The 27,761-nt window shown below is 48.6% G+C and overlaps 1 protein-coding gene across 1 annotated transcript in view; it reads right to left on the bottom strand.

Annotated features, from left to right (window-relative positions):
* Positions 1-27,761, bottom strand: part of PHF14 (PHD finger protein 14) — a 122,613-nt gene that overhangs the window by 43,194 nt on the left and 51,658 nt on the right. Inside the window, exons 15-16 of the mRNA XM_074268202.1 lie at positions 23,933-23,983; positions 23,696-23,817 (exon numbers count right to left, since the gene is read on the bottom strand). Coding sequence (XP_074124303.1) covers positions 23,696-23,817; positions 23,933-23,983 — 173 coding nt within the window. The remainder of the gene's footprint in view (positions 1-23,695; positions 23,818-23,932; positions 23,984-27,761) is intronic.

Here is a 27,761-nt window from a genome sequence, read left to right as displayed (position 1 = left end):
TGAGCTTCAGAAGACCCAAGAAGAAAATCTTTGTCCATATAGTCTTCTGCCTGAAATGCAGCTTCTTTTTTCTTTAGAGGCAGCATTTTTATAGACCTTGTCACAAGGTCCTTGATGTGCTCAGGGCAATCTGAAATGTTTAAATCATCGTTACAACTGAATAACCCGACAAGAGAAAGTTGGACCTGGAAGATTTCAGTGACTTGAAAAGAAAGTTAGTGACAGATGTAATTTCATTTGGATGCGGCTGAATCCAATGGATCGGGTTCTCTCCCAGCCTGCCTCATACGGCTGTGTGGGCCCCCCTGCATCACAGCGGGTACCTGGGCATGGGCAAAGAGGGTCAGGTGCCATTTCCTCTCTACCTGACCTGAACTAGGTGGACCCTTAAGCTAACAAATGACTTCTGTCTCTCACCATAGCCAGCAGAGCGCCTGCCTGAGCCTGGTGTGCCCCCCCGAGATCAACAGACAGGCGGATGGAACAGCAGGCAGCCCAGCCCTCCGGGATACTGAGAAAGGGCAAGGGTGCTTGGCCACAGGGCCCAGAGAGGACACGGTGCCCACCAGATGGCCACTGAGGGGTCCTGCAATTTCCAAACTCTGCTCCTGCCCCTGTCTGGAGAAGCAGAGCGCTCTGCCCCTGAACAACCCAAGATGGAGCTTCGGTCAAATAGATGAAGGCCCAGCCACGCCGTGTCTGTACACCTAAGCTCCCACCACACGCTATGAAATGCACCTCCCCGAGGACAGCCGGGAGCCCCACACAGGCTACACATAGTCAAGGAGAGCCATCGTTCTCAGGAAAGAGAAGCAGCGATGAAGCGGTCTAGGAGGAAGCAGTAAAGCAGAAAGGCAGCTCAAAGCCGCTCATTCCAAGAAGAAATGGAGGATCAAGGAAGCCATAGGAAGGACAGAGTGCGGAGTCACTGCCTGAAAGAGCTAGGAGAAAATAAGCCAAACACACAAGACAAATCTGCTTGCAGAGGACGAATTGTGGGGAAAAAGAAAAAAGCTTGTAAATATGTTTTAAAATCACTCAAATTTCCTTCTATCCATCTTGAGAAGTCACTTCATCTGGCTGGCCCCCTGGGAACCTCCATCTTTTCAGCCACCATAGAGGGACCTTCCTCGAGGCTTCCTGACAACATCTGGGGATCAGGGAATCTCCTCTGGTCACCTCCTCCTTTGTACTTCCTACTCAAACCTTTCGGAGCTAAAGGTGCGAGCATCCTGTCCAGGCCCACCATGGCTCACTCAGTGGTCCCTCAGGCAAGTCCCAGAAGGAGACAAAGGGAAGGGCCTCTGTTCAAACAGAAAGTTGGGTTTTTCGGTCATGGCAAGCACTAAAGCACTCCAAAGGCGAGCCCTCTCCTCCTCCTGTTCAATTCAGGACTCAGGTGACCATCCAAGATCCAAATGTGACCAGATCAGTGGTTTTTTTTGGGGGGTGGGTTCCGGTCCTGGTTGGCGAGAAGTTCGATTCCTCCACCTGCAGAGTTGTGGCTGCCTCTGTTTGGAAGGCTAGATGCAATCAATGACAAACCAATCATACACACGTGTGTGTGTGTGTGTGTGTGTGTGTGTGTGTGTGTGTATGATAACATGGGGGCATCTCAGAGGTCCCAGTGCGCTTTAGGGACACCAGACCTTCCATTACGAAATGGCCTTCCTTCAGTGCTGGAAGGCACTCCAGAGGTCCTCCAGCCCCGTTCCCCTGACACAGCAGCAGCGTGCGACTGCTCTTTGGGGATTTCAGGGTCTGCAAGCTTGTCCAGCAAAGAAGCGCTCGCCAAGAGACATCCCCACTCTGAGGGAGCCTGCACGGACAAGGGAAGGCCCTGCCCTGAGTGTCTGTGAGGCTGGGAGCCAGAGACCATCCATCATGTTACATCTCCGGCCATTCCCAGGGAGCCCGTGGTCTCGCCAGCTCCTCCTCCTCAGTCGTGGCTCTAGAACCAACTGCTCAAACACTAGCCTCAGGTGACCCTGAGCCCAGCCTCTCTTGGAGGCAGTCTCTCCTCTCAATGGGATTCATGTTCCCTGAGAACAGGACAGGCTCCACTTTTCCATCTGTATCTCCCGAGCCTCTGCACCATGCTCTGCATACAGTAAGTGCCAAACGAGTGCATACACTCCATTTCACTCCTTCTAAGACCCTCATGCTGTTCAAGAAGGCCAGTCTCTGTATGGATGCAGACTCCAACCCATCTGGCTGTCCTAGGAAATGGCTGCCCATGATGTTCTCGAAGTTCAGCCCAGAGAACCGGCCCAAAATGCAGGAGGCCTTCCTGCCTGGACTTCTCTCTACATCCCAAGCACACGCGTCCCTCCTGCCACAGACCTCAGGCTTTAAGATGCACCCGATACAGTCACAGGGCATCCTTGGAATAACACTGATGATTAAAAAAAAAATGGAATTTTTATTTCATGATGCTCAGGGGCAACAAGACAACTTACACGATAATATGCAAACGTGACATTTTTGCTGTTGTTTTACAGGACTCTTAATATCAAAAAGAAACTCTCTTTTAAATCAATTCTCAGATGAGAAGAACCTAACATATACTAGATCTCATGATGAAAAGCTTTTAAAAAATTCTATCAGCAGGTCCAATTCTTGTTTTAATCTTCTCTTTGATAAATCATTAGTGATTTACTTTTCATTTACTGAAATTATAGCAAGGATTTATCACTAGAAGTATAATTAAGCAAAGTGATTAAGTCAATAAAGCAAAATGTACCCATAAGATGAGATCTGCAAGCAAAGATTTAAGAAATTTGGTGTCCCTTATGTAGCACCACGGATCAAGGATGTGCAAATGCTGCAACTTCCTAGATAAATCCTAACAACTCAGACAGAGCCTTGGAAATCCCATGGGGCCTTTTTTTTTTTTTTTACTAGGATGCTGTTATTTCTACACATCTGACATAAGTTAGGGCTTGGAACAACTACTAATTCTCGTTTTGTTTGGTACTGTCATGGCCCTAGATCAAAACAGTAAAACATTCAAGTCTTCCCTACAAGGATTTTAAAATAAGGGTCTTTTTTTTTTTTGGTCCTAACGTCCCCACTCCCTCCAAAGTTGCTCTGTAGCTGCCTGGAATACTTAAGTTGACAATAGACATTTTGAAAGGAATCTACTGATAACCTTCAACGTCATTTTCTTTGTCATTTTCTGGCGGGAATTCTAGCCAATAAAAGCTGCAGAAACTCTGCCCTATTTCTACCTTACACTATGCTGTGGGCTGCTGGGCAGCCCCTGCATTTCCGCAAGAGCCCGGGGGAATCCGCTGCCAACAGAGCAGGCCTGCAGAGGAGGGACCAGGTGTCATGTGCTTAGGACAACGGCAGATCACGACCTGCCCGAGTCTCGGCTTCGCATCTGCAGAAGGCCGGGAACCAATGATGAGTCCAGGCCTAGAAACGCCATTCTGGGAGGTGAAAGGTAACGTCCCCAGTGGGCTTTCCTGACTCAACTGCAGAGATCACCTTGGGTAAGACTCCATCACTAGGAAGCGCCTTCTCTGTTTAAGGCGCCCCTGTATGTGCTGGTCCGACCCAGGGGATGGTCTCGAGCTCTGCTTCCCCACAGCAGGCCTTCAGCTAGCCGGAGGCCTTCTCCAGCAGTGAAGGGAGGCCCTGCCTCTGCTGCCACGCCATCTCTTTAGGTCCACGAAAACCGTTCCCATCTCCACAGGAAGAGCGGCAGAAGCATCACCCCTTGTCATCTATGAGATCCTGTTCTTGGCAAAGTCCTACACCCACCGGGGGCAAAATTCACGGGAGCCTTTTGCCTCGAAACCAGCTGGCTCCTCGGACACGAGATGCCCCCAAATTCCCAGGACCCCTGATTCTGGGCTGCTCTAGATGAAACATTACTCGCCTTCCACAGGCTCATGGATCAGATTTCTGGGAAAGGTCTCCTTTCACTGCTTAAAATGTCAAACTGTTTCCCTTTAACTCCAAAGACAACAATTATTGACCACCACACTGTGTCGTCCTGGTCAAGTACAAATCCCCTAATGTAAAAAAGACACGAAATGAAAGACAAAGCAAAGTAAAAGGGAGCAGGCAGCTGCTATCCCCAGAGAAGCCCACAGTCGGTTCTCCAGTGTCCTTTTCAGTTCTCTCATGTCAGGGGCATCTTCTGTTTTCTGGCTTCAGGCTCAATAGCTGCGTTACCCCATCAGATGCACGAGAACCTGAAGATCACAGGAACCCCGGGCCCCTTCACCGGCCGCCCGGCCTGCTCAGGGCTGGCCGGCAGTGTGTCCGGCATCCTCGACCACTACAGGGCCCCGGCCTTCCCAAACCGCCGCGCCAGGCCACGGATGCTCAAGGGCTGTGGGAGCTCTGGAGCCCTCTTAAGAATGAAGAGAGGTATGAATGAACAGAGTGTGTCCGGCCAGGTCCGCACAGCGATCCAGAGGTCCGTGTGACACACTGCTCCAAATGAAGTCCGCCCGTGTGGTCTTCCTCACAGAAATCGTCGCTGGGGACGCAGGCCGGCTTCCAGAAACCTCTAAGGACTTGGGCATTCAAGACGGCATCCATTTCCACCTCAGAGGGATCGGTGGCTTTTTTTCCAATAAATGAATGAAGGTATAGAGGAATACACACACACACACACACACACACACACACACACACACGTGGGTATAACGTGCACTGCCCATGAATTACTGAAAACAAGGACAGCCTGAGAAGCAGCCCTCAAATCGCCCTGATTCAGGCCCCAAGACCTGAAGGAGGCTCCCCCAGCCTTCAAATCCCTTGTCCTCGTAGACGGAAACGCCAGAAAGCAGCAGCTGGAAGCTCCAGCTCAGGGAGGTCCTTGCTCTGAACAAAGGAAGGAGATCGGGGGGCCCTGAGAGCATGGGGGGGCAGGATAGAAATTCCAAGAGCCCAAGAGAAGAGAGGACAGATGCGCTGGGTAGGAAGAGCAGGCTGGGAGAGGGGGGCCCTCCCTGTGGCACTCAGCAAGGCGCCCTGGGGCTTCACCCACATCCTGCATCGGGGTGTCCAGCCCGGACTGCAACCCTCCCTGCCCAGAGCCCCAATGAACGGCGTCTATGGCGTGCCAGACTTTCCTGATCCGGTTAAGCTTCTCCCAGCGACATTTTAATCACTTGTGCCTCCAATTCCATATAATAATAGTTCAGAGCCCGGGGTGTCGTGAAGATCAAAAAAGCATCCAAAGAAGCATTTATCAAGGGACTCCTAAGTGCCAGGCACAACGCTAGGCAAAGGGAAGCAAGAAAAAAGAAGGGACCAAGTTCTACTTTGAAGGGACTCGCTTTCAACCTCCCAGTCAAAAGGCATTTGTAAAGTGCCCCCTGAGGGGTTCTGGAGATGGGGCAACACCATCCCTGTGCCCTTAACTATGCCCACCTTGGGTAGGCCAGAAAGCACGAGACCCCTGGGTTGGGGGGAATACAGGCCTGAGGGCTCTGGCCCGGCCTCCTGAGATGGCTCCACATCATGTGTCTGCTGCTCCATCTTTTCCTGCCACCTGGAGACATGGTGCACCCCATCCTGGCCCCCCTCCCCGCAGCCTGGTTTCCTGACCTCCTCGCTCAAGCTCATGTGAAGGCCCCAACTCCACAGCACCCCCTTTTTTCCAGCCAGAGATGCCCCTTCTCTCCTTAGACATCTAGGCAGCCCTTGGCTCCCAGGGGCTCCCCAAGCTAACACTCGCCACCCCATCCACATCTTTTCGGGATCCATCCTGGATCATCTCTCCGCCCTCTGTCCCGCAGTCCCATGGGCCCTGAGTGCCCTCCCATCTCCCAAATGGCTCTTGGAAGCCATCATTTCCTTCACAACTGGAATCAATTACTACAAGAAGCCTTTCCGGACCACCCTCTCTTAACCATTACTTGTGTTGATTTACACAAACTGATTTACACACAGAATGTGAGGCATGAAACTTCTGCTTGGCAGTCCGCATCCCTACGCCCGGCACGATGCCTGAATCAGTGAGATGGCAATAAAACTGACAAATGAAACGGATGGATTTTTTAAAATGGGAAATATCCAGATTAAAAGCACAAGAAACAGATCATTAAAAAACCCAATCTCAGAAAAAGTAATCGAGTAAATCATAAGCGAGCTACCAAAGGTTAAAAAACAAACAGAACCAGCCACGTGACCAGAGAATTCTGTCCAACATTCAGACAATAACAACATCTCACAAACTGATCGCAAAAGCGGGGAAAAAAGGGGCGACTACGATTTGAATATGGTGTTAACACCCACCCCAGAGAAGCCAACAGAGAAATGTATACGTCATTAATCCTAATGAATGCTGATGGAAAAATTAAATAAAGCATTAATAAAGACACTCCAGCGACACTAAAAACAAAACAAAACAAAACAAACACCATTGTGAATTTAAACCAGAAATACATGATTGGTTCAATATTAGAAAAAAATCATTAATTATAACTGAGTGTTAATGACAAAGACAAGAATCTTAGGACTATATCAAAATACAGGAAAAGCTTTGGACAAAAGACAACATCAATTCTGTTTAGAAAAAAAAAACCACAAGAAAATATAGGAATAAATGGATAGTTTCTTAATAAGGCAAGTAGCACCTATCTGGGGCAGCTAAGGGGTGCCATAGAGCATAGAGGGCTGGACCAGGGGTCAACGGAGACTCATCTTCCTGAGTTCAAATCCAGACTCAGACTCTTCCTAACTGTGTGACCCTGGGCAAGTCACTCAACCTGGTCTGCTTCAGTTTCCTCAATTATAAAATGACCCGGAGAAGGAATGGCCAACCACTCCGGAATCTTTTGCCAAGAAAATCCCAAATGAGGTCAAAAAGAATTGGACATGACTGGGAAAACAACAGAAACTGAATAGCATTTATCTTAAACAAAGAGCCAAAATTAAATGTAAGGAGAATAAACTTCAGGTTTTCTATTAGAAAACATTTTTTTAAATCATTAAAATCTACCTTCTCTCCCCTTCCAACTCCCTCTTTTCCCCTTCTCAACTGAGAAAGAAACAAAAAACACAATCTGTTTTTAAAAACATATACATAATTAAGTAAAATAAATTTCCCAATTGGCCATGCATACTATCCTACGGGACACCACCATTGTGCTGTACCTTTGTCATAACAAGAGCCTTTACTGGGTCTCCCTCTCCCAGGGACTTGTCCACAAAGTGGCCTTTCTGAAACATACTCATAAACTACAGACAAAGCCTATCACCATAAGAGAAATTAGGTTACAATAACTAATTAACTTGTGATCCATCCTCTTCCTCCTAGTTTTGTTAAAACCCCACTCCTGAAAAGGTGTATGCTCCTTAACTAGGTTAGGCTGGCTTCTGAAACTAGGCTCAACTGGTTCCCATTCCCTGGAACGACTCGTGGGACCTTGTCCCACCATTCCCAGCTCTAAGTCTCAACTAAATTTTTACCTGCTTCTCGTGCCTTCCCTGTCCTGGCCCTTATGGCTGAGCCGGACCTCGCTTGTTTGCACAAGGATCGGGGCAATTAGAGACAGTGGGCCCCTCAAGGGACAGAGAGAAGGAGCTTCCTGAATGCCTGTCGGACAGCCTGAGTCACAGAGGAGATGGGATTTTCTTTGGGACTGGTCAGTAGGTAGCGCCGGGGAGGGAGAGAGCTCCCATGACAGGGGAAGGAGAGATGCGACATCTTGTTCAGGGGAGAGCCAGGGAGCAAGCGACCACGAGGGTATGAGAATGGAGACAGAGGTTTCTGAATGGGAACCTAACGTCAACGGGAGCCAGCAGAGTATGAATGGAGTGCGGTGGGCAACCCTTACAGGACTCCAAACCTAGACATTAAAAAGCATTCTACTTCACAAAAGGTCCATTTTTCTCTCCCTATAGTACAGATTTGGTTTTTCGGGATAAATTATTCTTGGTTCCAAGCCTATGTTTTTTGATTTCTTAACCTACATCTCAAGTTCTCCTCTCCTTTATGGTGCTGGCTGCTAAATCTCCTATGATCTTGACTGGTTTTTTGATGTCTGAATTCTTTTTCTAGATTCTTTTCTTGAATTTCTTTTTCTATTTTTATAGTATTTTTTCGGTGACTTGAAAATACTGAACTTAGGCTAATATTCCTAGGAGTATTCATTTTTGAGTTTCACTCAGAAAGTAACTGAGAGGGATTTCTTTCTACTTTTCCTTCTGAGAGATTTTGGCAGTTTTATGATTTCTTGAAATAAGAGGTTGGCTATTTTTTTTAAGGGATAGGGGGCTTGACTTTCAGATACAATGATTCTTAAATTAGTTCTCCTTGATCCATTTTTTTTTTAGGTTAATTGTTTTTTGCTTTGTATTGCTTGTATTTTCTTCTCTCTCTCTCTCTCTCTCTCTCTCTCTCTCTCTCTCTCTCTCTCTCTCTCTCTCTCTTTAATATTTCTTGCTGCCTCCAAGTCACTAGATTATATTTAGTCCATTCTAATTTTCAGAAAGCTTATTGTTTGTTCTTGGCTTCATACCTATTGTGCTTGATTCACTTTCTACTTTGTTCTACAATTCTACTTATTTTTTCCAATTTTTTCCCTCTTGTGCTTTCAGTTCATTTCTTTAAGAAATTTTTTTTAAACTTTTCAAAAGCACTTTTGTTGCATGTATTCACATTGAACTGTGCTCAAGTCATTTTTTTCTTTATCTCTGCTTGCAAAAGTTTTTGAATCATTTTCTTCTTCTAGTTTTAAGGGTCCTTAATACTATACCTGTTATTGTTTTGTTTTGTTTGGTAACAATGGGATTTCTTTTGTTCACTCATTTTTTGCCAGCCCACTTCCTAATTTTAGACTTTAAGGTTGGGCTTTTTTGAAGGGAATGTTCTGCTTTCTTGGGGTATTGAGTGTTATTCCAAATTCTTGGGTTACAGTAAGGGTAGGAATGTATAAGTTTTTACTACCACCAAAGAGGTATGAAAGATTCTGAGGTCTGAAAATTCCTAACTAATCAACACACCATGGGTTTACTCCATTTGGGGTTTGGGGGGACAAGTGCTAGGATTGGTTATTACCACCTGACTGTAAAGATCTGGTCCTGAGTGAAAGAACTGAAGGCTCCCCATTCTGCCCTGTTGATTCTGCTGAGAAACAGTGCTAGAAGCTGAAAAAAGACCCTATTCTCCATCTCTGGTCAGGACTTTTCAGTAAGATCAGAAGTAAAGCAAGAATGCCCACTAGTAGCACTACTACTTGATAAAGTATAATAAAAGCTAGATGTAGTAATAAGACATGAAAAATTCACTGAGAGAATTCACATGGGCCAACAAACAAAAATGACTGCGTTTTGCAAATAATGATGGTTTACTTAGAGAACCCTTGGGAGTCAACTAAAAATTAACTGCAGAAAGATAAAATACACATAAATCATCAGTTTAATAACAAAACCCAACTGTCAGAGATAACGAAATTCCATTGCAAACTAACTAAAGGTCAGTAAAATACTTGAGAGCCTACTAATTGGGACACGCATCAGAGCTCTTGTGAATACAAAAGCAAAATATTCTTCACAGAAATAAGAATTAGGTAATAATGAAGGAAAATTGTTTTGGTGAAAGAATCAATAAAATTAAAGTCAAAATCTGACCCAAATTAATTTACTTACTCAGCAACATACCAAATATCCAGAGAATTAAGTAGAGAATTAGAAAAATTGTTCTAGCAAAGGTTGAGAATTTCAAGGGAGATAAAGAAGAAAGAAGGGGGATGGGAGAGAAGAACGAAGATTCCAAGTACCAGAATGATTCAATGTATGCTACAAAGAAGAAACAAATCATAAGGACCATTTTGTACTGGTTACAAAATAAAGTCAATGAGGAGAGATTAAGTACATGGCATTCAAATAACCATGGGGGGATAAGAGGTTCAAAACATCTCAAATTGACTAGTGAAAGGAAAGTAAGGAAAATGTAGCTGTATAAAGTCAAGTCAGTCAGTAAGGGTCACTCCCCATTTTCAGTTGAGACTATGTAAACTTAAGCTGGACTTCTGATGGAGTTTAATATACGGATGTGAACCTTGTATCACCAGGCAGACATAGATAAGTTCTGCAGAGTCAACAATGTCCAAGGGTGGTCAAGTGAAGGCTCAGGAGTGGCTTTCAGGAGTGTGAGGCTCCTTTAATCAAACAAAAGACTTTCTACTAACTCTCCTACTACTCAAAGAATATAATTAGGGGTTTAAACTATATACCCTATGGTGTCAACTCACCCTCCCATGGAGAATTTGTCATATTTCTTCAATTCCTTCCACTAATAAACTTACTATATTAATGAGTTAAAGGAATATGAATATAGGCACGTCATGTATACTCTCTATTCTAAAGTCATCAATATTTTGTGACAAGGTCTTTTAGGAGAAAATAAACAATTATTTTATGTATGAAGACAAGAGTCTCTATTCTCAAGGAATATATACCTTGCAAATATATGAATCACTATAGGTGAGATTGATATCAAATCTCTCTAGAATCAACTCAATCTAATCATTTAAATTTATAACCTATTATCTAAATCCAACTGTATTTGTGTACATAAACATACACATGCGCACTCATACAAATACATATCTTTAGGTTTATATATTCTTTCATTTGTTTTAAACTATCGTATAAGAAGATTGCTAAAAATGATTCTATTTCCTTGAAATATTTCTGGCTTCTCATCTAAGTTACTCTTGAGTTGGAAAAAAAGCATGCAGTTTCTTTAATTTTCTTAAAATTGTTTTTTTGTTTATTCATTTGTGTTTATTTGTTCATTTATATTTAAGTTCAAAATTTCTTTTCTCTACCATCTCCTCTCCCAATCCTTGAAAAAATAAAGCAACGTATCAAATATACATGTGAAGTCATGCAATCCATGTTAACTTTTCATCATGAGACTTTTAAGATGGTCTTGGATCACTGTATTGATCATTGTGGCTAAATCTTTCACAGCTGATCATTTTGACATCACTGCTTTTACTGTAAACAGTGTTTTCCTGATTCTGCTCACTTCAGTTTGTAATAAAGGTTTTTAGGAACTTATCTTATTCAGCATTTCATTAAAAATCATATATCACAATTTGTTCAGCCATTCCCCAAGTGAGATATCCCCTCAATTTCTAATTCTTTGCCACCACAAAAAACAGATATATACACGTTTATATATATCCTTTAGTTAAAGGGTATAAAGTTAAAGTTTAATAACCCTTTTGGTATATTCCAAATTGTCCTCGAGAATGGCTGGACTATTTCACACTGCTCTAACAACTGGTGTGCCTATTTTTTACATCTCTAGCATTTATCATTTTCCTTTTCTGTCATTTTAGCAATCTGATAGGTTTGAGGCAGTAACCAAGAATTCTTTTAATTTATATTTCTGAATCAATAGTGACTTCAATTTTTTTTTATGTGCCTGTGTATATTTTTTATTTCTTCTGAAAACTGCCAAGTGGGGGATGGCTCTTAATTTTTTTTTTTTAATTTGGCACAGTTCCTTTTATATTTGAGAAATGAGAAATCTATTTTGAGAAATTATCATAGAAACATGCAGTATGTTTCCCAGTTCCTTGCTTTCCTTTTAGTTTTCACTATACTTGTTTTGTTTGTGCAAAAACTTTTAGCTGCCCCTTTACAGGTATTTCTGGTACAATAGTGAAAAAATAGTAGTGATAATGGACACTCTCACTTCACCATGTATTACAAAGGTTTCCAGTTAATTCCCATTACAGATGCTTACTCTGTATGTGTGTATGTGTGTGTGTGTGTGTGTGTGTGTGTGTGCACTTATGTACATATATATTGACACTTTAAGAAAAGATCAATTTATTTTTGTTTTCCAGCATTTTAATAGCTATGGGTGTTGTTTTTTTTTATCAAAAGCTTTTTCTTCAACTTTTGCTACTGTCATTCAATTTTTGTTGTTTTTGTTACTGTTATTCAATTATGCCCAGCCCACTACTATATAAATGATAGCATTTATTCATGGTATAAATCTCACCTACTCACAGTGTATGATCTTTGTGACACACTGTTATAATCTCCTTCATATTTTATTAAAAATAAATTCTTTGTATCAAATATTGAATTTAGTAGCCTCATACATTTCCCCCCCAATTTATACAGTATTAGAATTAATCATTCTTTCAATATTTAGTAGAAGTGACTTATAAATTAATTGGGTCCGGGGTTTTTTTCAGGGAGCTTATCTAGAGCTTATCCAATTTCTTTTTTCTAAGGTAAGGTTATTTAAGTATTTTCTTTCCTCTTCTATTAATCTGGGCAATTTATATTTTTATAAATAAATATATATATCCATTTCACTCCCTGTTGGTTTTATTGGCATAAAATTGGACAAAATAGCTCCTAATTATTTTAATTCCATCTTCATTAGTGGTGCATTCAACTCTTTTCATTTTTGATCCTTTTTAAAAATCAAATTAGCCCATGATTTGTCTGTTTTATTGGCTTCTTTGTAAAACCAGCTCCTATTATTACTTATTATTTCAATGGATATTTTACTTTCTTTACTTTTAATCTCCCTTTGATTTTCAGGACTTCTGTTTTAGTGCTTATCTGGCTGGGGATTTTTAATTTGTTCTTTTTTTCTCTTTTTGTTGAATGCTCAGGTCACTAATCTGCCTTTTCTCCTTTTTACTGATGCATGCATTCCTCTACAATCCACGGCCACTGCTACCTCCTTCAATGAAATTGTTGATGATTTCTATTTTTTGTTCTCTGACTTTAGGATTTGGATTATTTAGTTTCCAATTAATTTTTATTTCTATTTTTTGTTCTTTGACTTATTCTTTAAGATTGGATTTCTTAGTTTCCAATTCATTTTAAATCTATGCTTGCATGGCCCTTTATTAAATATAATTATAACTGCATTATAATCCCTAAGAGGGAGAGGGGAATTTAATATTTTTGCTACTCTGCATTTGGTTGTGAGGTTTTTATGCCCTAATATATGATCAATTTTTGTACATTTATAGCTGAGAAAAAGCTACAGTCCTTTCTATTCCCATTCAATTTTCTGCAGAGCCCTATCATAGCTAACTTTTCTAAAATTCTATTCACCTCTTTAACTTCTTTCACATTTACTTTATGGTTAAATTTATCTAGGTCTGAGAGAGAAAAGCTGAGGTCCCCCCCACCACAAGAGCTATGCTGTCTATTTTTTCCCTGTAACTCATTTAATTTTTCCTTTACAAATGTGGATGCCATTTGGTGCATATGTTTAGTACTGATTTTACTTCACTGTCTACACCGTCTTTTGCACAAATGTTAATTTCCTTGAGAATTTTTTTTAAGGAGATCTAGCTTTGCTCTTCCTTTGTCTAAGATCACGACTGCTCCCCTTGCTTTCTTAACCTCAGCTGAAACATGATAAATTCTAGCTCCCTTTTTTTAAACCGAATCTTGTTGTTTCAAGGGTATTTTTTGTAAATGACATGCTGTTAGATTCTGGTTTCCAATCCATTCTTCTGTCAGCTTGTTTTAAGCGCCAGTTCACTCCTTTAGTTTGCTTTCTGAACAAAACATAGATTTGTAAATGTTCCTGAAATATCTTTGCACTCTAAGATTCTGTGATCCCTCTAACTCTGGAAATACCAGTGGGTTTTTTCTATAATAAACAGTGTATGACATCTTCAACCTAATAAAAAGTCCAAGTATTTTCTTTTCTAAAAATGGACAGCACTTTACAGATATTTTTATAAATTCTACTTCTAAAAGGATGTGCAAACCCCATTTTCTGAAATAATAATTCTGTCTAAAAAATAAAATTCTTATTTTTTCAAACATATTCTTATCCTTCCTCCCCCATCAGCTGTTCTTTTTATTAAAAAAAAAAAAAAAAAAAATCTGACCAAGTCAAATAGTAGTACCTTCCTCCTATCTGATATAACAAATTCCCCAAATCTGCAAAGATGGAAAAAAGGTTCATTTTCTCCAATCTTCAGGGCCAAGCTTCAACATTCCAGATAGCATTCAGCTTTGCTAAACCTCATTTCTAGCCCCGCAGATCGGCTCAATTCTATGTTAATGTGCAGGAAACAATCTTTTAGGGCTTGGAGGCTACTTGCCCTTTGCCCTTTGCTCTCCCTTCCCCATCATTTCTAGTAATAGACATCTGGAATGGATGCCCTTTAGTTAGTACATCCACAGGTGACCGTTATGTGGTTATAAATCAGGAATAATACTCTCCTGATTTATTAGACTTGTCAATTATAAAGCAGAAAATAATTTTAAAGAGTAATCAATTAGTCTAAAAGGAACACTGTATATTTGAGACAGATTTTATGTTTCTGAAACACATAACGAGGGGAAAAAAAATCCCAGGCCATTTCTTGAAGATATGACTGATTCTAAAAACAGATGTGATCATCGTGTCACTCAGATGCTAAGGCAGGGCTTTTAATGGCAAATTAAAGACTTTCGATTTTAATTTGAGGGCATGGGGAAGATTCACAAAATACGGGGACACGGGGAAGATCATTTAAGAACCCGTGGGGAGGGCAAACCCGAGGAGAGAAGGCTGCAGGCAATGAGACCCATTAGAAGACGACCCTCTCAGGCCTGAAGAGGGGATGGATTAAGATACCGTGAAGCAAAAAGCAAAGAGATGGGAGGCGCAGGAAAGTGATAAGACAAAGTCACCGCCCAGAAAAGTGAGGGGGACACATGCGATCAGAACGGAAGCTTTTTTCAGTCCTCTGAGCTCCCAGCTGAAGGAGGAGCAGAGTGGATGCATTTGGGAAGCACCGATTGTCTCACTCTTGCATTTCATACAGTTGCCAACAAGGTCCATCCCAATCCCGATGGTGACTCACCCCAAGGGCAATGGAGGAATATGGGACAGATGAGGCTTTAGGGCCTCCGGCAATGTGAAAAAGGAGCATGAAAAAAAACGGCCCAAAGAGACAACACCAGGACAGGAGAAAGCCCGGTCTGTAAGAAGCACCGATGGAAGCCCTCAGTAATCTGGGCAGACAAGAGTCCCTCTGGGTGTAACCTGTACCAGCAGTAGGGGGTCGCTCGTCCTCTTCCCCCATCCTGTTTCCTCCTGGGCCTTACCCTGAGGTACTCTAAGGAGAGATGTGTATACTTCTCTCAGAGTCTTACACAGAGCAGGTGATCCATGTGCATTTGACAAATGAATGGCCAAAGATATTAAAGTTACCCTTGGCATAAAATGAGTAATTTTAACTCTCTCTTTGTTCAACTCATTACCCTTTGAGAGTCCAATCATTTAAGTTTAGTTCCATTTTAAAAGAATGTGAAAGCTCTTTACGAAAATGTTTAACATTGAGGGGCAACACCGTGAGGTCCCCATTATTGGGAACTTTCAGCAAGAGAATCCCCTCCAACACCTCCGAGTACCTGTCGTGAGCACTTGGAGGCGACCGGCTCGCCAGCCAGCAGATGGCAGAGGCAAGCCCGGAACCTGGCTGTTCCGGAAGCAGAAGCCCACCAGAAGACAATGGAGGGTAGTCTAAGGCCAGAGCACCGCCTCGCCACGGGGTGAAGCTGCCCGGCTCCTTCCACGAGCTTTTCCCAACGCTCTCTCACTGGGCCCTTCCTGACAAGCGGGCGAGGGAGGCACACCTCGGACAGCGAAGCGTGGGGACGTGGCCCGGAAAGCAGCACTCACCCTCCAGGAAGCCAAGGGCGAGCGTCCCCCGGCGGAGGGCAACTAGCGAGCTAGAAGATCCTGGCTGGTTCCTAATGGGACAATCCCTTTTCTTCTGGAAACATCTCCCTGCAATACCCCAGCTCACGTGACTGTAAATGGCAAGAGTGACTCCTGGTTGCCTCCCTGAGAGTTACTGAATGTCACCTTCTGGAAAAGATCTATGACACTATTTAAATACCTGACCAAAAACACTCAGAGATTCGGTAATTGGGAGGTTATGTGTTTCTGAGACATAGCTCTCATTTTCACAGACACTAAAAAGAGAAGATCAACTTAATGGTGCAAAACTTTTGAATTGATGAAGAAATTGACATTTGTTTTATGAAGATACTCTAGTACAAAATGGCCTTATTTGCAAAGCTCACTGAATTTCCAATGATTGAAACCATTTGCCTTGAGTCATGCATTGTTCCTTCCATTTAAATGCCAGCGAAATTGGGTTCACTGACAACCGCCGGGCTGGCCGACAAGGCGGGGCGGCCGTCCCCCGGGTTTTCTCAGAAAGCACGGGGAGCCAATTCCCCGCATTCTGGAAACATCGCTCAGTCAAGCGAAAACACTTACCCATGAAACTTTCTTACCGCCGGCTCCCTGCTGTTCCAAGAGGCCTGGAGATGCCGACCTGAACAGAGAGGTCACGTGGGACGAGGGGAGAAAACAGCACCCAAACAGAGGCCGGCCCGGGTGGAGTTCAAGGAGCGGACCGAGGGTCACCGGTAAGACTAATCAAGAGACCAAGTCACCGACAAGGTGTGGACTGTGGCCCCGATCTGGGGAAACAAGTGACCTAAGTGTCCAAAAACGAACGTTAGTTCCCCCAGGAGGGGCAGGTAAACGGCACGACTGGTGCCCTGTTCTAATGAACACGTAAATGAAGAGAAATCGGAGAAGAGCACTCACAACTGCAGAAGAGAGGGGTATTTTGGCTTAATTTCTTTAAGCAGCTACCTGGTACAGGACAATTTCTTTTTTTCTTTTTTTCTCCTGAGGCTGGGGTTAAGTGACTTGCCCAGGCTCACACAGCCAGGAATGTTAAGTGTCTGAGGTCAGATTTGAACTCGGGTCCTCCTGAATTCAGGGCTGGGGCTCTGTCCACTGCGCCCCCTAGCTGCCCCCGGTACAGGACAATTTCAGACTAGATTAGAGAAAGGCAAGTCAGAGCATGAGACTGTCCCGAACAGTATTCCCTACCGCGCACCAAATGATGGGAATGCTTGGAGCCTTGGGGGCACAACATCTTCTCCTTTGGTTCCTCTAAAGGCCATTCCAATCCAATTGCTCTGAAAACGAAATCATGGGTCTAGATCTTTCAGAAGAAAAGAGAGGAGTTTTTGGAAGATAAATATTATTGGAGAACGAGCTCAGATGCTTGTACTTTGTGCTCACAGGTGGTGCTCTGAGGAGGGGGCCCATGGAGCAGCGGGAGGAGGCCCATTTTACAGATTCTAAGGCTGAGAGAGGAACTCCACAGACGGCCCAGTCCAATGACTGCTCCCAAAGCTGCTGGTCGGTGCCGATCAGCATGGCCCAATCCAGACCAGGGGTCCCTGCCCTCCTCCACCATTGCCAGTCTCCATGGCTTCAGCGGGCAGCTCGCCCCACGGGGCCCACGGCAAGGTAGCAGCAAAAGCGAAGGCAGATTTCCCAATGGAGGCCAAAATACCGAGCAACGTCCTCGTTGTTGAGCCACAGCTGTAGCCCAGACAAAGGGCAAGAAGGCCCGAGATCTGCCAGGAGCCGCAGCAGAAATTCGGAGGCAGGCGGGAGACCTCTGATGGGCGCTGAGGGAACAAGGCCTCTCCGTGGAAGCCTGTCGATGGCGGCAGGGGGAGGGGGCACTTGAGATAAAGGAGAACCCGCGGCGTTTCTGGCGTGGCTATGTTGGCTGTGCCAGAGGAGGGCCTCCCCCCAAGAGCTTTGCCTTCCAGACAGTCCAGAGCAGGCTGGGGGGCCCCGAGGCGGCAGCGAGGCTCTGGTCAGCAGGAGGCGGGACGGCTGCTGCCACTGGGAAGCGGAGGACGTGTGGTCAGGCCCTTCCCACCACTACGACACCATCCAAGATGAGCCCATTTCTTCTGTAGACTCCTGGGTAAACCATGACTCCTCGGACGGAGCCACCAGCTCTCGGACTGGCTGCAGATGGCCCCTGACAGGCTGGTTGGGACCAGGCAGGGCGCTCTCCGGCTCCCTTCCCCTAGCAGGAAGCTTCTCCCCAGCCTCAGACTCCCCTGAGCAATAGCAGGGATCCAGCGGCTTCTTCCCCGGGCTCCGGGTCCTGCCATCAGGCTCACCACGCGCTCCCCGTCGTGACCAGGACTGCTCTCAGAGAGCAGCCACACTGCCAAGGGCCCGTATCATCCCTGCCCGGCCAGGGTGACACAGGTCACCCTCCAGAGGACACGCCCCAGCTCCGTACATGGGAGCTCTGGGATGGTGCTGTCAGTCCCTGATTGGATTAAAAAGGCCCTCAAGAGCCCTTTAGTTCAACCCATTCTACAGAGAGAAATGGAGCTGACTGAGGAGGACCCGAGGTCCTCCTTTCCACTCCAAGTGAAATCCCCCAATCTGCTTCAACTATCCCCCAAAGCTTTAAATTAACAGACTGAAAAAGACCGAGCCTCAAAAGGGACCAAAAGGTGAACTCTGTCCCCAGTGACAAGAACCGTGAGCAGCTCAAAGCCCGCCACCAAAAACGTCAAAAATGTCGGTCGGTCCTCGCGGCCGGGGCGGCCCGCTCCCCATTCTGCTGACCTCACCTGTGCACAGGCCTGGTTGGCTACTCAGGTATTGGACCTTCCTTCCGAGAATTGCCATGTCAGCTGGTGGGTGGGCCTGGGCCCAGGAGGTGGAAGGGGGCGTGGCCCCTGAGGAAGGAGGCGTGTCCCACAGGTGCTGGATCTCAGGCGGCAGCACTGACCCGGGTGTCTCCCTTCTGCAGATCCTCCTGTCCAGGCTCAGTGGGCTGGGCTCGGGGCAATCCCGGAGGAGAGAAAAGATAAATGGCCAGCTTTGCCAGAGGTGAAAAAAGAAGGATGTGGAGAGAAGTGGAGAGAGAGAGAGATGTAGAGAGAGGCAGAATTGGAGAGAAAGGTGGAGATGGAGAGGGAGAGAGGGAGAGACACCGGCTCCCGCCTCCTGCGGACCCCTCTGAGATGGCCAATAACCAGGGCCGCCTGGCCCCTTGACACCAGCTTGTCCCCACGTCTATCCGGGGAGGATGGCTATGTATGGCCCTGGCAATGGGTAGCCTCTGGGTCCCCCAGAAAGGCCCTTATGCTGGCCCCTGGGGATTGTGCTCAGTGCACGGGTCATTAGCCAGAGGGAGGAGGGGGGGGTCACCTTTCTTTTGCTCCCACTTTCTACACAGTCACGTGCAGTAAAAGCTGCCATCTTTGCCAGGGGAGCGAGTGTCCGGCACAATCGGTCCCGACAAGCGTCCATCTGCTCGAGGCTGTCCATGCCTCCAGATTTCTGGACTCGTAGAAGCGGCCTCTAGAATTCCCCAAGACTTTTAGACTGAGTATTCTGTGGATGGAAAACGCACCGTGGTCCAACCCAGCCCTCCAGGACCCTCATTCTTAGGGGCAGGAGTCCCGCCTCCCATGTCATCTGCCATAATCCCAGGCCAGCTGGTGACGTGGCGAAGCAGCGGCGCTCGGAACTGGCTCTTCCACCTCGAACTCAGCGCTCTTCGGCCAGGATAACGACGATGATCGGCTCCTCCGATACAGATCGGTTTTTCTCACTGGCTGTGGTCCAGCTGGATGTATTGCCTTCCAAGGCCCAGTCCACACTGGGGTAGCTCCCGGTACGAGGCAGGGCTTCTTGCCCACACCTCCTGGCTTGTCATCCTCCTTCCACCTGCCGTGGCTCCTCTCCTCCCCGGCTTTCCCCGCTGATCGCCCCGGCCTTCCTCAGGGTCCAAAGCTGCTGCCATGCCCCAGATGTGCAGCCCCTTCTTCTGGGAGCTCGAGCGCTCACACAGACCAGGATTCCTTGGGGCATGTGACTGGTCTACACTGATTCTCTATCATCTTCTCGCCCGCCGCAGTGAACAAAACTCCTCTAAGATGGTGCAGTGGGTAGAGCACCATCCCTGAAGAAGGACCTGAGTTCAAATCTGGCCTCAGACAAGGGACCAGGGACAAGGACGTAGAGATGTCAGAGAACTGGGGAGGGGGGCTACCCCTCAAGCTCCACCCTAAGAGCTTCCCGGTGACACTGCCAGAAGGAGCCCAGCAGACCCTGCCAGTTAGGAGGAAGTCCGCAGGACAGAGCGGGGACCAGGCAGGGCTGGGGGCTGTTCCCACCCTGCCGAGAAGGCAAAGGAGAACTGAGGGAAGAAGAGCATGGCTGGCTGCCAGGGGCCGCACTCCGTGCACATGGCTGCACCGGGCAATGACAAATGCCCACAACCAAGCTCAGAAGGGATGTCAGGGTCACGCCAACCTGGTCCAAACGGCTTTAAACTGAAGAGGGCGGGAGGAAACAAAGGAGCTGAACCTCCCAGGGAACCACCGCGCTGCCCGAGGAACAGCGGCACGACAGCCCGCATCCCGGGGATGGCCCGCCCCCGCCACCAGGAGACTCAGGAAACTCTCTCCTCAATCTGACGCTCCCTAAGAGAGGAATGGATTTCTGGAGTGAGAATGAGGAAGCTCCCTTGGAGAGGAGGCGACAGAAAGCTAAACTGAGCGCGGCGAAAGGGATCGTGCAAGAAAACCTGCCCAAGAGCGATGGGGAGAGGGCAAGTCCGCGCTCTGAAGAAACAAGGATTCCCTCAGGACAAAGAAGTGGCCGGACAGTCCGAGCAGAAGGCCCGCCCCAGAGGATGGACCGAAGGACGGGCAAGCTGGGCTGGCAGAGCGAGGCTGAGGCTGGCTGGGAATGGGCCTCCTGAGGAGAGATCCCCCCAGCTCCCGGGAGACAAACGCTCCTAAGAAATGCGAGAAACGGGCTCCATTTTCTATCTGAGAATGTGCGCGAGTAACAAGTGCACGCGTGCCGGTCCCAAGACACCCTGACGACCTCTGACTGATGGACTCTGGCCCTCTCCCCCTCCCCCCTCTTCCCCGTCTGGGGCTGCCCAGGGCCCAGCATGTGACCATCTGTCACCAGACAAATCTTTTTATTCTACTTTGATCTAATTCTCTGTGCAAGAAGCAGCCAGGTGCCCACGAGGCAGAGTTCTGAGCCTCGGACCCTCAGTCACCGGTGCCCCCTTCTCTCCCCACAACTCTTCCAACTGCCAGGAATCCATGAAACTGTAGAGAAAGTTGAGAAAGTGCCCTGCAAACCTCCCGGGCCAAGCCGGGCCGGCCCCTCCTGCTCTCACAGTGCGCTGGCCGCCTCCCAGTCCCACTCTGGCTCCCGGGGCCCCCAAAGGGCAGAGGGCCTCCCGGCGAGGAGCTGCTTCTCCCCACGTCCCGGGGCCAGCGTGTGTCCGAGGCAGCGCGGGCACCCAGGGCCATGTGGCTCTGAGTGGGCGCCGACAGGGAGCAAGCAGCACTGAGAGAGCCCGAGGGGGGGGATGCCAGGGAAGACAGCGAGAAGGGAGCCGGTCAGAACGGCCGGGTCAGCGCCACTGGGCTGGAGAGCGCGTGCAGGGAACAGGGTGGAGCAAGTCGGAAAAGCCGGGAAAGGCTGCAGGCGGGACCCCCAGGGGCTGCCCAAGGGGATCCTTGCAGGGAGGGTGGGAGAGGTCCAGTCAATGATGGATCTCTCTCGGATCCCAGGGAGCCGTCCCCAGCTGCCCCGCGGCTCTCGGGGCCGCCTGGCCCCAGGCCTGCCCGCCTGCCTCCCGACACTGTGGGTGCCCCCTGCTCCCTTCCCAGAGGTCTCTGGAGCTCACTGCCCCTGGGGATGTTCCATCAAACTTTTAGTCAGAGAGACGCTTCAGGGGAGGAGCCTGACCTGCTGTGCCTCTACTGCCATACAAGTGTTCACTGAGTGCCGGCTCTGCCAGGCACTGGACGCCAGGGGCCGGGAAGGGAGCAGCCCCGGGGGCTCGTGTTCCCTTAGGGAGAGGCAGGAAGCGCGCACCTTGGGCAAGGGGAGCCAGGGAGCAACTGAAAGCTGGCAGCGGAACCGGCCCAAGGAAGGCACGACAAATGCCAAAGGCGGCCAGGGCTGCCCCTAGTTAATGGCCACAAGGCAGACCCTCCCTCACTCAAATCCCTCTTGGGCTGTTTGCCAAGCACGGAAATCTAGCCTGGGAGCAGTGGGGACTCCAGTGGAAACAACGTAAGTTGTTTTAAGAGTTAAAAAAGGGCCTGGAGATCCCCAACATTGAAGCAAAACCAAAGAAGGAACTTTCTCCTCCTCGGGCTGCCTTGCTCTCCCTCCTTTTTCCCCTTCCTCCCCCTCTTTCCCTCACTCTTCTCTCCCCTTCCTCCTCTTTTCCCCTTTCTCTCTTCCTGTCCCCCCTTTTCGCCTCCTTCCCTCACTCTTCCTCCTTTTCCTCTCCCTTCCCTCTCTCCCTCCCTTCTCCTTTCCTTCCCTTCCCTCCCTCCCCTTCTTTTTCTCCTCCCTCCTCTCTCCCCTCCCTCTCCCTCTCTTTTCCCTTCTCTTTTTTCTCCCTCCTCTCCCCCTCCAAGGCTAAAGCCGCTCTCTTCAGCGCTGTTCTAGACTACTTAAAGTCAAATCCAAATCTGGAGCAATGGACGCAGCCCCTTCCTAGCTCTGAGAAATCCGGGCCAGCAGCACACTCTGCGCTTCCCATGAACAAAAAGAGCACAAAAGCCCTCCCAGAATCCCCCAAAGGGCTGCGCTCACAGGACTCTCCCTGGTCCCTGGGCAGCGAGGGACACCACGATGAGGGAAGAACGGTCCAGATCGCCGTCATGGCGCAAGCGCCCAGTCAGGGCTCCCTCACCAGAGACGGGCAGGGGACAGCCACCCAAAAGTGAAGCCAGTGGCCACTTCCCGGTACTACGACGGGGACTTCATAAGACCTCTGGCACAATGGCCGAGCCTGGGATGGCCCACAGACACCCCTTTCCACTGCCCCGGTGACTGCACTGTCCAAGTCCCGCGCAACAGCCCTGCCACCCGAGGGCAATGATGGCTCAGGGCCCTGCGTCGGCTCTGGGCCAAAGGCAGGGCTAGAAGCCAGAGGACAAGCTGCCCGTTGCGGCTTCCATTCCTGGAGCCCCACGTGCCACCGGGCCTCCCTCTGGCCCTCAGAGCAGCCACGGGGACTCCCAGTTGGGTTCCTCCCTAGTTCTATGACTGCTCAGGAAGCAAAGGTTCCCACCCCGGGCCGCCCTCAGGCCACCATTGCTCTCCCAGCCTCCGCTCACTTTCCTCCTCCTTCCCCAAGACCACGACTACTCTGCTCTGGCGACGGCCAGCAGGGCTCCCGACAAAGTGTCCGAGCTGCCGCGTGGACGGGAGCCACCGGGCGGGCGCAGGGAGCCCCAAGGTCTGACTTCTCATCCCTGGTCTCAGGACCTTCCCTGACAACAACACTGTAAGGAGGCTGGGCAGGAAGTGCAAGGATTCCCCCCGTTTTGGAGACTCCAGCAGGGGGGCAGGACGGAAGGGGCAAGCCCTGACTTAGCGCTGGGACGTGGCTAAAGCACTTCACGGAGACTGGCCCGTCTGGGCCCACACATGCTTTGTGAGGTTGTCCTTGTCCCCACTTTACAGGTGAGGAAACTGAGGCTGAGAGGCAAGCCAGACAGCGAGGTGTGATAAGACCAACATCACGTCCAGCCAGTGCCTTCCCACAGTGCCAAACTGCCAGAGAGGCAACGGGCAGACCCACCACGGGGGGAGAAGAAAGGGGCCGCTCACCCAGAGTGCCCCTCGGCTGGCAGGTCCCTGACAGAAAGGGGAAGAGGGAAAGAACTGAGAACAAAAACAAAGGTCCTTCCAGGCCACTTTTTCAGCTTTCTTTGTTTCAGAAGAAAGAAGCATTAACACATGTCTGTGGTGTGTGTGAGCAGGGCTGGGGAGGGCCCTGGGAGCGCCCCCCTCCCGAGCACTGCCCGGGGCCAGGCCTACCTCACGAGGTTCTCGTTGTCGCCCGTGCCCTTGCAGGTGGCGCACTCGGTCCGCAGGTCCTCGGCCTTGGGCTTCTTCTGGAGCACCGACTGCCGCTGCCGCCGCTCCCGAGGAACTCTTTCCTGCCACAGCGAGGGAAGAAGAAGAAAGGGAAGGACGCCTTTAGCTGGAGGCCACGAGGCGGCTTTCTACAATTGTGTCCCGCGGCAGGAAAAGGGGAAAGGCGGGCTCCCTAACCTCAGGCTTCTCTTCTTCAGGAACGAAGCTTCTCTTGCGGCCTCTGGCTCTCTGGAAGGAAAAGCAGGCACGTCAGCACGCTGGCACTCTCCTAGGTCCCCCAGAGCGCCCAGGGGTGCACCCCCCACTCCCTCAACCACACTCTGTTGGCCAAAGGTCAGTTTTAAAACCGGACAAGTGTGGGACCCCCGTGAGACTTCCCATGCCCTTGGGCACAAAGTGACTGTGATTTCAGCCAAGCAGCCATCAGGAGCCTCCTCTGAGCCTGGCACTGGGCGCAGAAGCCGACGCCACCGGCCCGGCCCAACTGCAGTCTGCACGACTCAATGGAGGGGCTTCGGGCTCTCTGTACAAGAAGGTCTGGATTTCTCCTGGGCTGTCAAAGTGGGGAGGATTATGGGGCAGCCAGGAGAGACAACTGGGGGCCAGAGTTCAGCCTCGGCCCCTTCCTAGCACTTCACCCCAAATGCCTCCAAGAGAACAAGGAAAAACAAAATAGGGGGGCCTGCCAAAGCAGAGTAGTTTTCCAGAAAACAGACCCCCTTTTTTTTTTAAACAGAGCACCAGCCCCGGCTGACTCTTGGGTCACCAAAAGCCCTGCAGGCCCCTGCTCCAGACCCCCCACAGGGCATCTAGCTGCAGAAGACAAACTGCAGCCACCACGCCCCTTCCCAGAGACGTTGCCCATGAGCACGTCTGTGAAGATTCTCCGGGATGGCCAGAGAACAGGGTCCTTGGTGCTCATTTTCACAGACGAGGAAGCCGAGGCCCAGTGGGATCCAGTTCCCAGCTTGTCCTCTGCCCTTCCCCTCTGGGGCAGCTCCCACTGGACCGCGTGCTTCCTGAGGGCAATGACTGACTGTGTCCATCAGAATCCCGGAGCTCGTCACAGCAGCGAGCACAGTGAGTGCTGAGCTGACTCACAGGCTAAGCCCGTTTCCCCCAAAGCCCGGCCCTTTCTGAGAGCTCCCTCCTCAGAGAGGAGGACGTCTTACTTAATCCTAGGGCAATAGCCTTCCTAAATCTGAGTCCTCCCCTAGTGCCCGGGGCTCCTCTCCAAGCTGACAGCTAGCTTGACGACGGTTCTTATCCCTCCGCTCCACGGGACTCCTGAACCCCGGAGCTGGCAGTGCAGGTCCGGAAGGTCGGCACCAGAACCTGTGTGTTATGTGCTTCTGACTCACACTGAAGATCACGGGAGGCAGATAGGTCTCATGGAACTTCATATTCCAAGGCTGGGAACGCCGCCTCCCAGGAGCAGAGACGAGTGCCGAAGCCTGGAGTGACCTGGCTTTCCTCTCCAGCCCTCAAAGGCCATGAAGGACCACTGCTCCCGGGGCCCCGCCTTCTCCTGGCCCATCAGTCAGGTGTAGCCATACCGAGAGCCTCTGGGGCTGGGCTGTAGCGGCAGGAGGCCTCCTCCATCCAACTGATACTTCAGTGTGGAGAAGCTTCGCCATCCTCAAGGTTAACAAGGGGAATGACGGCCAAGCCCGGAGACCAGAGGCGAGCTCCGGAAGCTCACGTGGGCCGGAGGGGTCACGGGCTTGAGAGGCAGGCTGGCTGCTGGTCAGCAGAGGGGCCCGGCGCGCTCCTCCCGCCACAGACACTTGCCCCACAGAAAATGGCAGCCGTGTTTTTTGGTGAGTCATGCAAGGATTGACGGCAAACCACAAAATGAAGCTCTCGAAACAATTCAGAAGAAAAATGGAAGCCACTTAAATCGAGTGTGAATAAAATGCCATCTGTTTCTTTCTGGTGGCTACTCAAAGGCAGCAGATGGAATGGTTAGCACCCAACTAACAACCATTGCAGGCCTGCCAACTGGCTCGGGGGGTTTTGTTTTCTAACTTAATTTATGCTAACAGTGTCAAGGAAAATACTGAAATGAAAGGAAATAAAACCAATTTCCACCAAAAGCTACCTACTGAGAATTCAGACGGGAGAATGGAGCCAAACACCTGCACAAATCCGGCAGCCCCGCTCTGCCCTGAAACACGGATATGGGCCGTGACATCTCGGACAGAGCAGCTCACGTGGAAACTTTCCCGCAGGGCGCAGGAGAAGATCGGGGGGTCTCTAGCTCTTTAAGAAGCACTTTTTTTTTTTTTTAAATAGAGACGGCTCACCAAAGGGGCTTTGTGGTGGGCTTTTTGTGTCCCAGAAGAACAAGGAGCGCTTGAAAAAGCCCACAAAAGCATCGAGGGAGGATGGTTCTAAGCCACTAAGCTCAATGTGCAGGCCAAGACTAGTGTACTAATGGATGATGCATTTGGGGGCGCTAACAGCTGCCCTAAAAGTCCTTAACAGGTTTCGGAGCATCCCAACACCCAGCAAGAGGGAGCAGGGCATTTTCCAGCCAAAGACAACTTAGAAGCTTGTCAGAGAAGGCAGCAGCGGGGTGCGAGTCCAACACGGGCCACATGGTGTGGGCCACGCAGCAAAGCCCCGCCCCCAGCTAAGCAGCGCTCCGTGGCTTCAGCCCACAGATCTTGCAGCCACAGTGGGGCAGGAAAGGGGGCTTGTGATCAGATCCCCAGAAGGAGCTCTGAAAAACCCGGCACCCTGGAACAGGGAGCAAAGCCGAGTCAGACCACAGAAAAGGATTCTGGCTGTAGAAGGTTGCTACGGTGACAAGGAGGATCAAAACACACATCAGAAGAAGGCAACCAAGCCAAAGCTCCTCCATCCAAAGCTTCCAGGAAAAAGAAGAATCGGGCTCAGGCCATGGAACGGCTCAAAAGGGACTTTGAAAATCAAGTAAGAGAGATGGAGGGAAAGTTGGGAAGAGACCTGAGAGAGGTGCAAAGGAACACAAAGACCTAACGAGGAGGAGAAGAATGTCTTAAAAAGCAAAACTGGCCAAACGGGAAAGGAGGTCTGCCTGAAAGTCACAATCGAAAAATAGAGCCCGGACGTTGTCTTTCAAGAAATTGTCAAGGAAAACTGTTCTATTATTCTAGAATCAGAGGGCAAATTGAAAATGGAAAGACTCCAACAATCACCTCCTGAAAGAAATCCCAAGATGAACACTCCCAGGAGTATCACAGACAAATCCAGAAACTTCCAGGTCAAGGAGAAAATAGTGCAAACATCCAAAAAGAGACAAGTGACGTATACGTTGCCTCCTTAGCAACATGGATGCATTCCGCTTTCAACAAAAAATAAAAGCAACTGAAGCCTCCAAATAACACAGATGCAGCAGCTTCTACACTAAAGGACTAGAAGGCCTGAAATATGATATTCTGGAGAGCAATGGACCAAGAATCGCCTGCCCAGCAAAAGTGAGTGTAATCCTTCAGAGGAAAAGGTGGATATTCAGGAAATAAGAGGATTTTCAAGCATTCGTGACGAAAAGACCAGAGCTGAACAGCAAATCTGATTTTCAACTACAGGACTCTGGAGAAGCATAAAAAGGTAACTGGGAAAGCAACATCATAAGGGACTTAATCATAAGGTTTATCTGTTTATAATTCTACATGGGAGATGATACTTAGAACTCATTACAACTTCCTCATTATTATGGCAGTTAGAAGCAGGATGTAGAAATAAAGGGCACAGGTGTGAGCTGAATATGAAGAGATAATACCTAAATACTTTTAAAAATACCTTAAAAAATGATGAAATTATGGGTTGAGAGAGGAAAGTATTGGGAGAAAGGAAAAGGGAGACGTGGAATGGTGTAAATTATCATCAAAAGAGGCAAGAAGCTTTTTTTTTTTTTTTAAAGAGGCGAAGAGGAAGAGGAGTGGGGGATGAGTGAACTTTATTCTCATCACAATTGGCTCAAAGAGGAAGGAACATACACACTCAACATGGGTACAGAAAT

This window comes from Sminthopsis crassicaudata, chromosome 5, assembly GCF_048593235.1.
Source record: "Sminthopsis crassicaudata isolate SCR6 chromosome 5, ASM4859323v1, whole genome shotgun sequence".
In the NCBI taxonomy this organism is placed as follows: Eukaryota; Metazoa; Chordata; class Mammalia; order Dasyuromorphia; family Dasyuridae; genus Sminthopsis; species Sminthopsis crassicaudata.
Note: the sequence above shows the minus strand (reverse complement) of the source record. Positions and strands in the feature narration are given on the sequence as shown.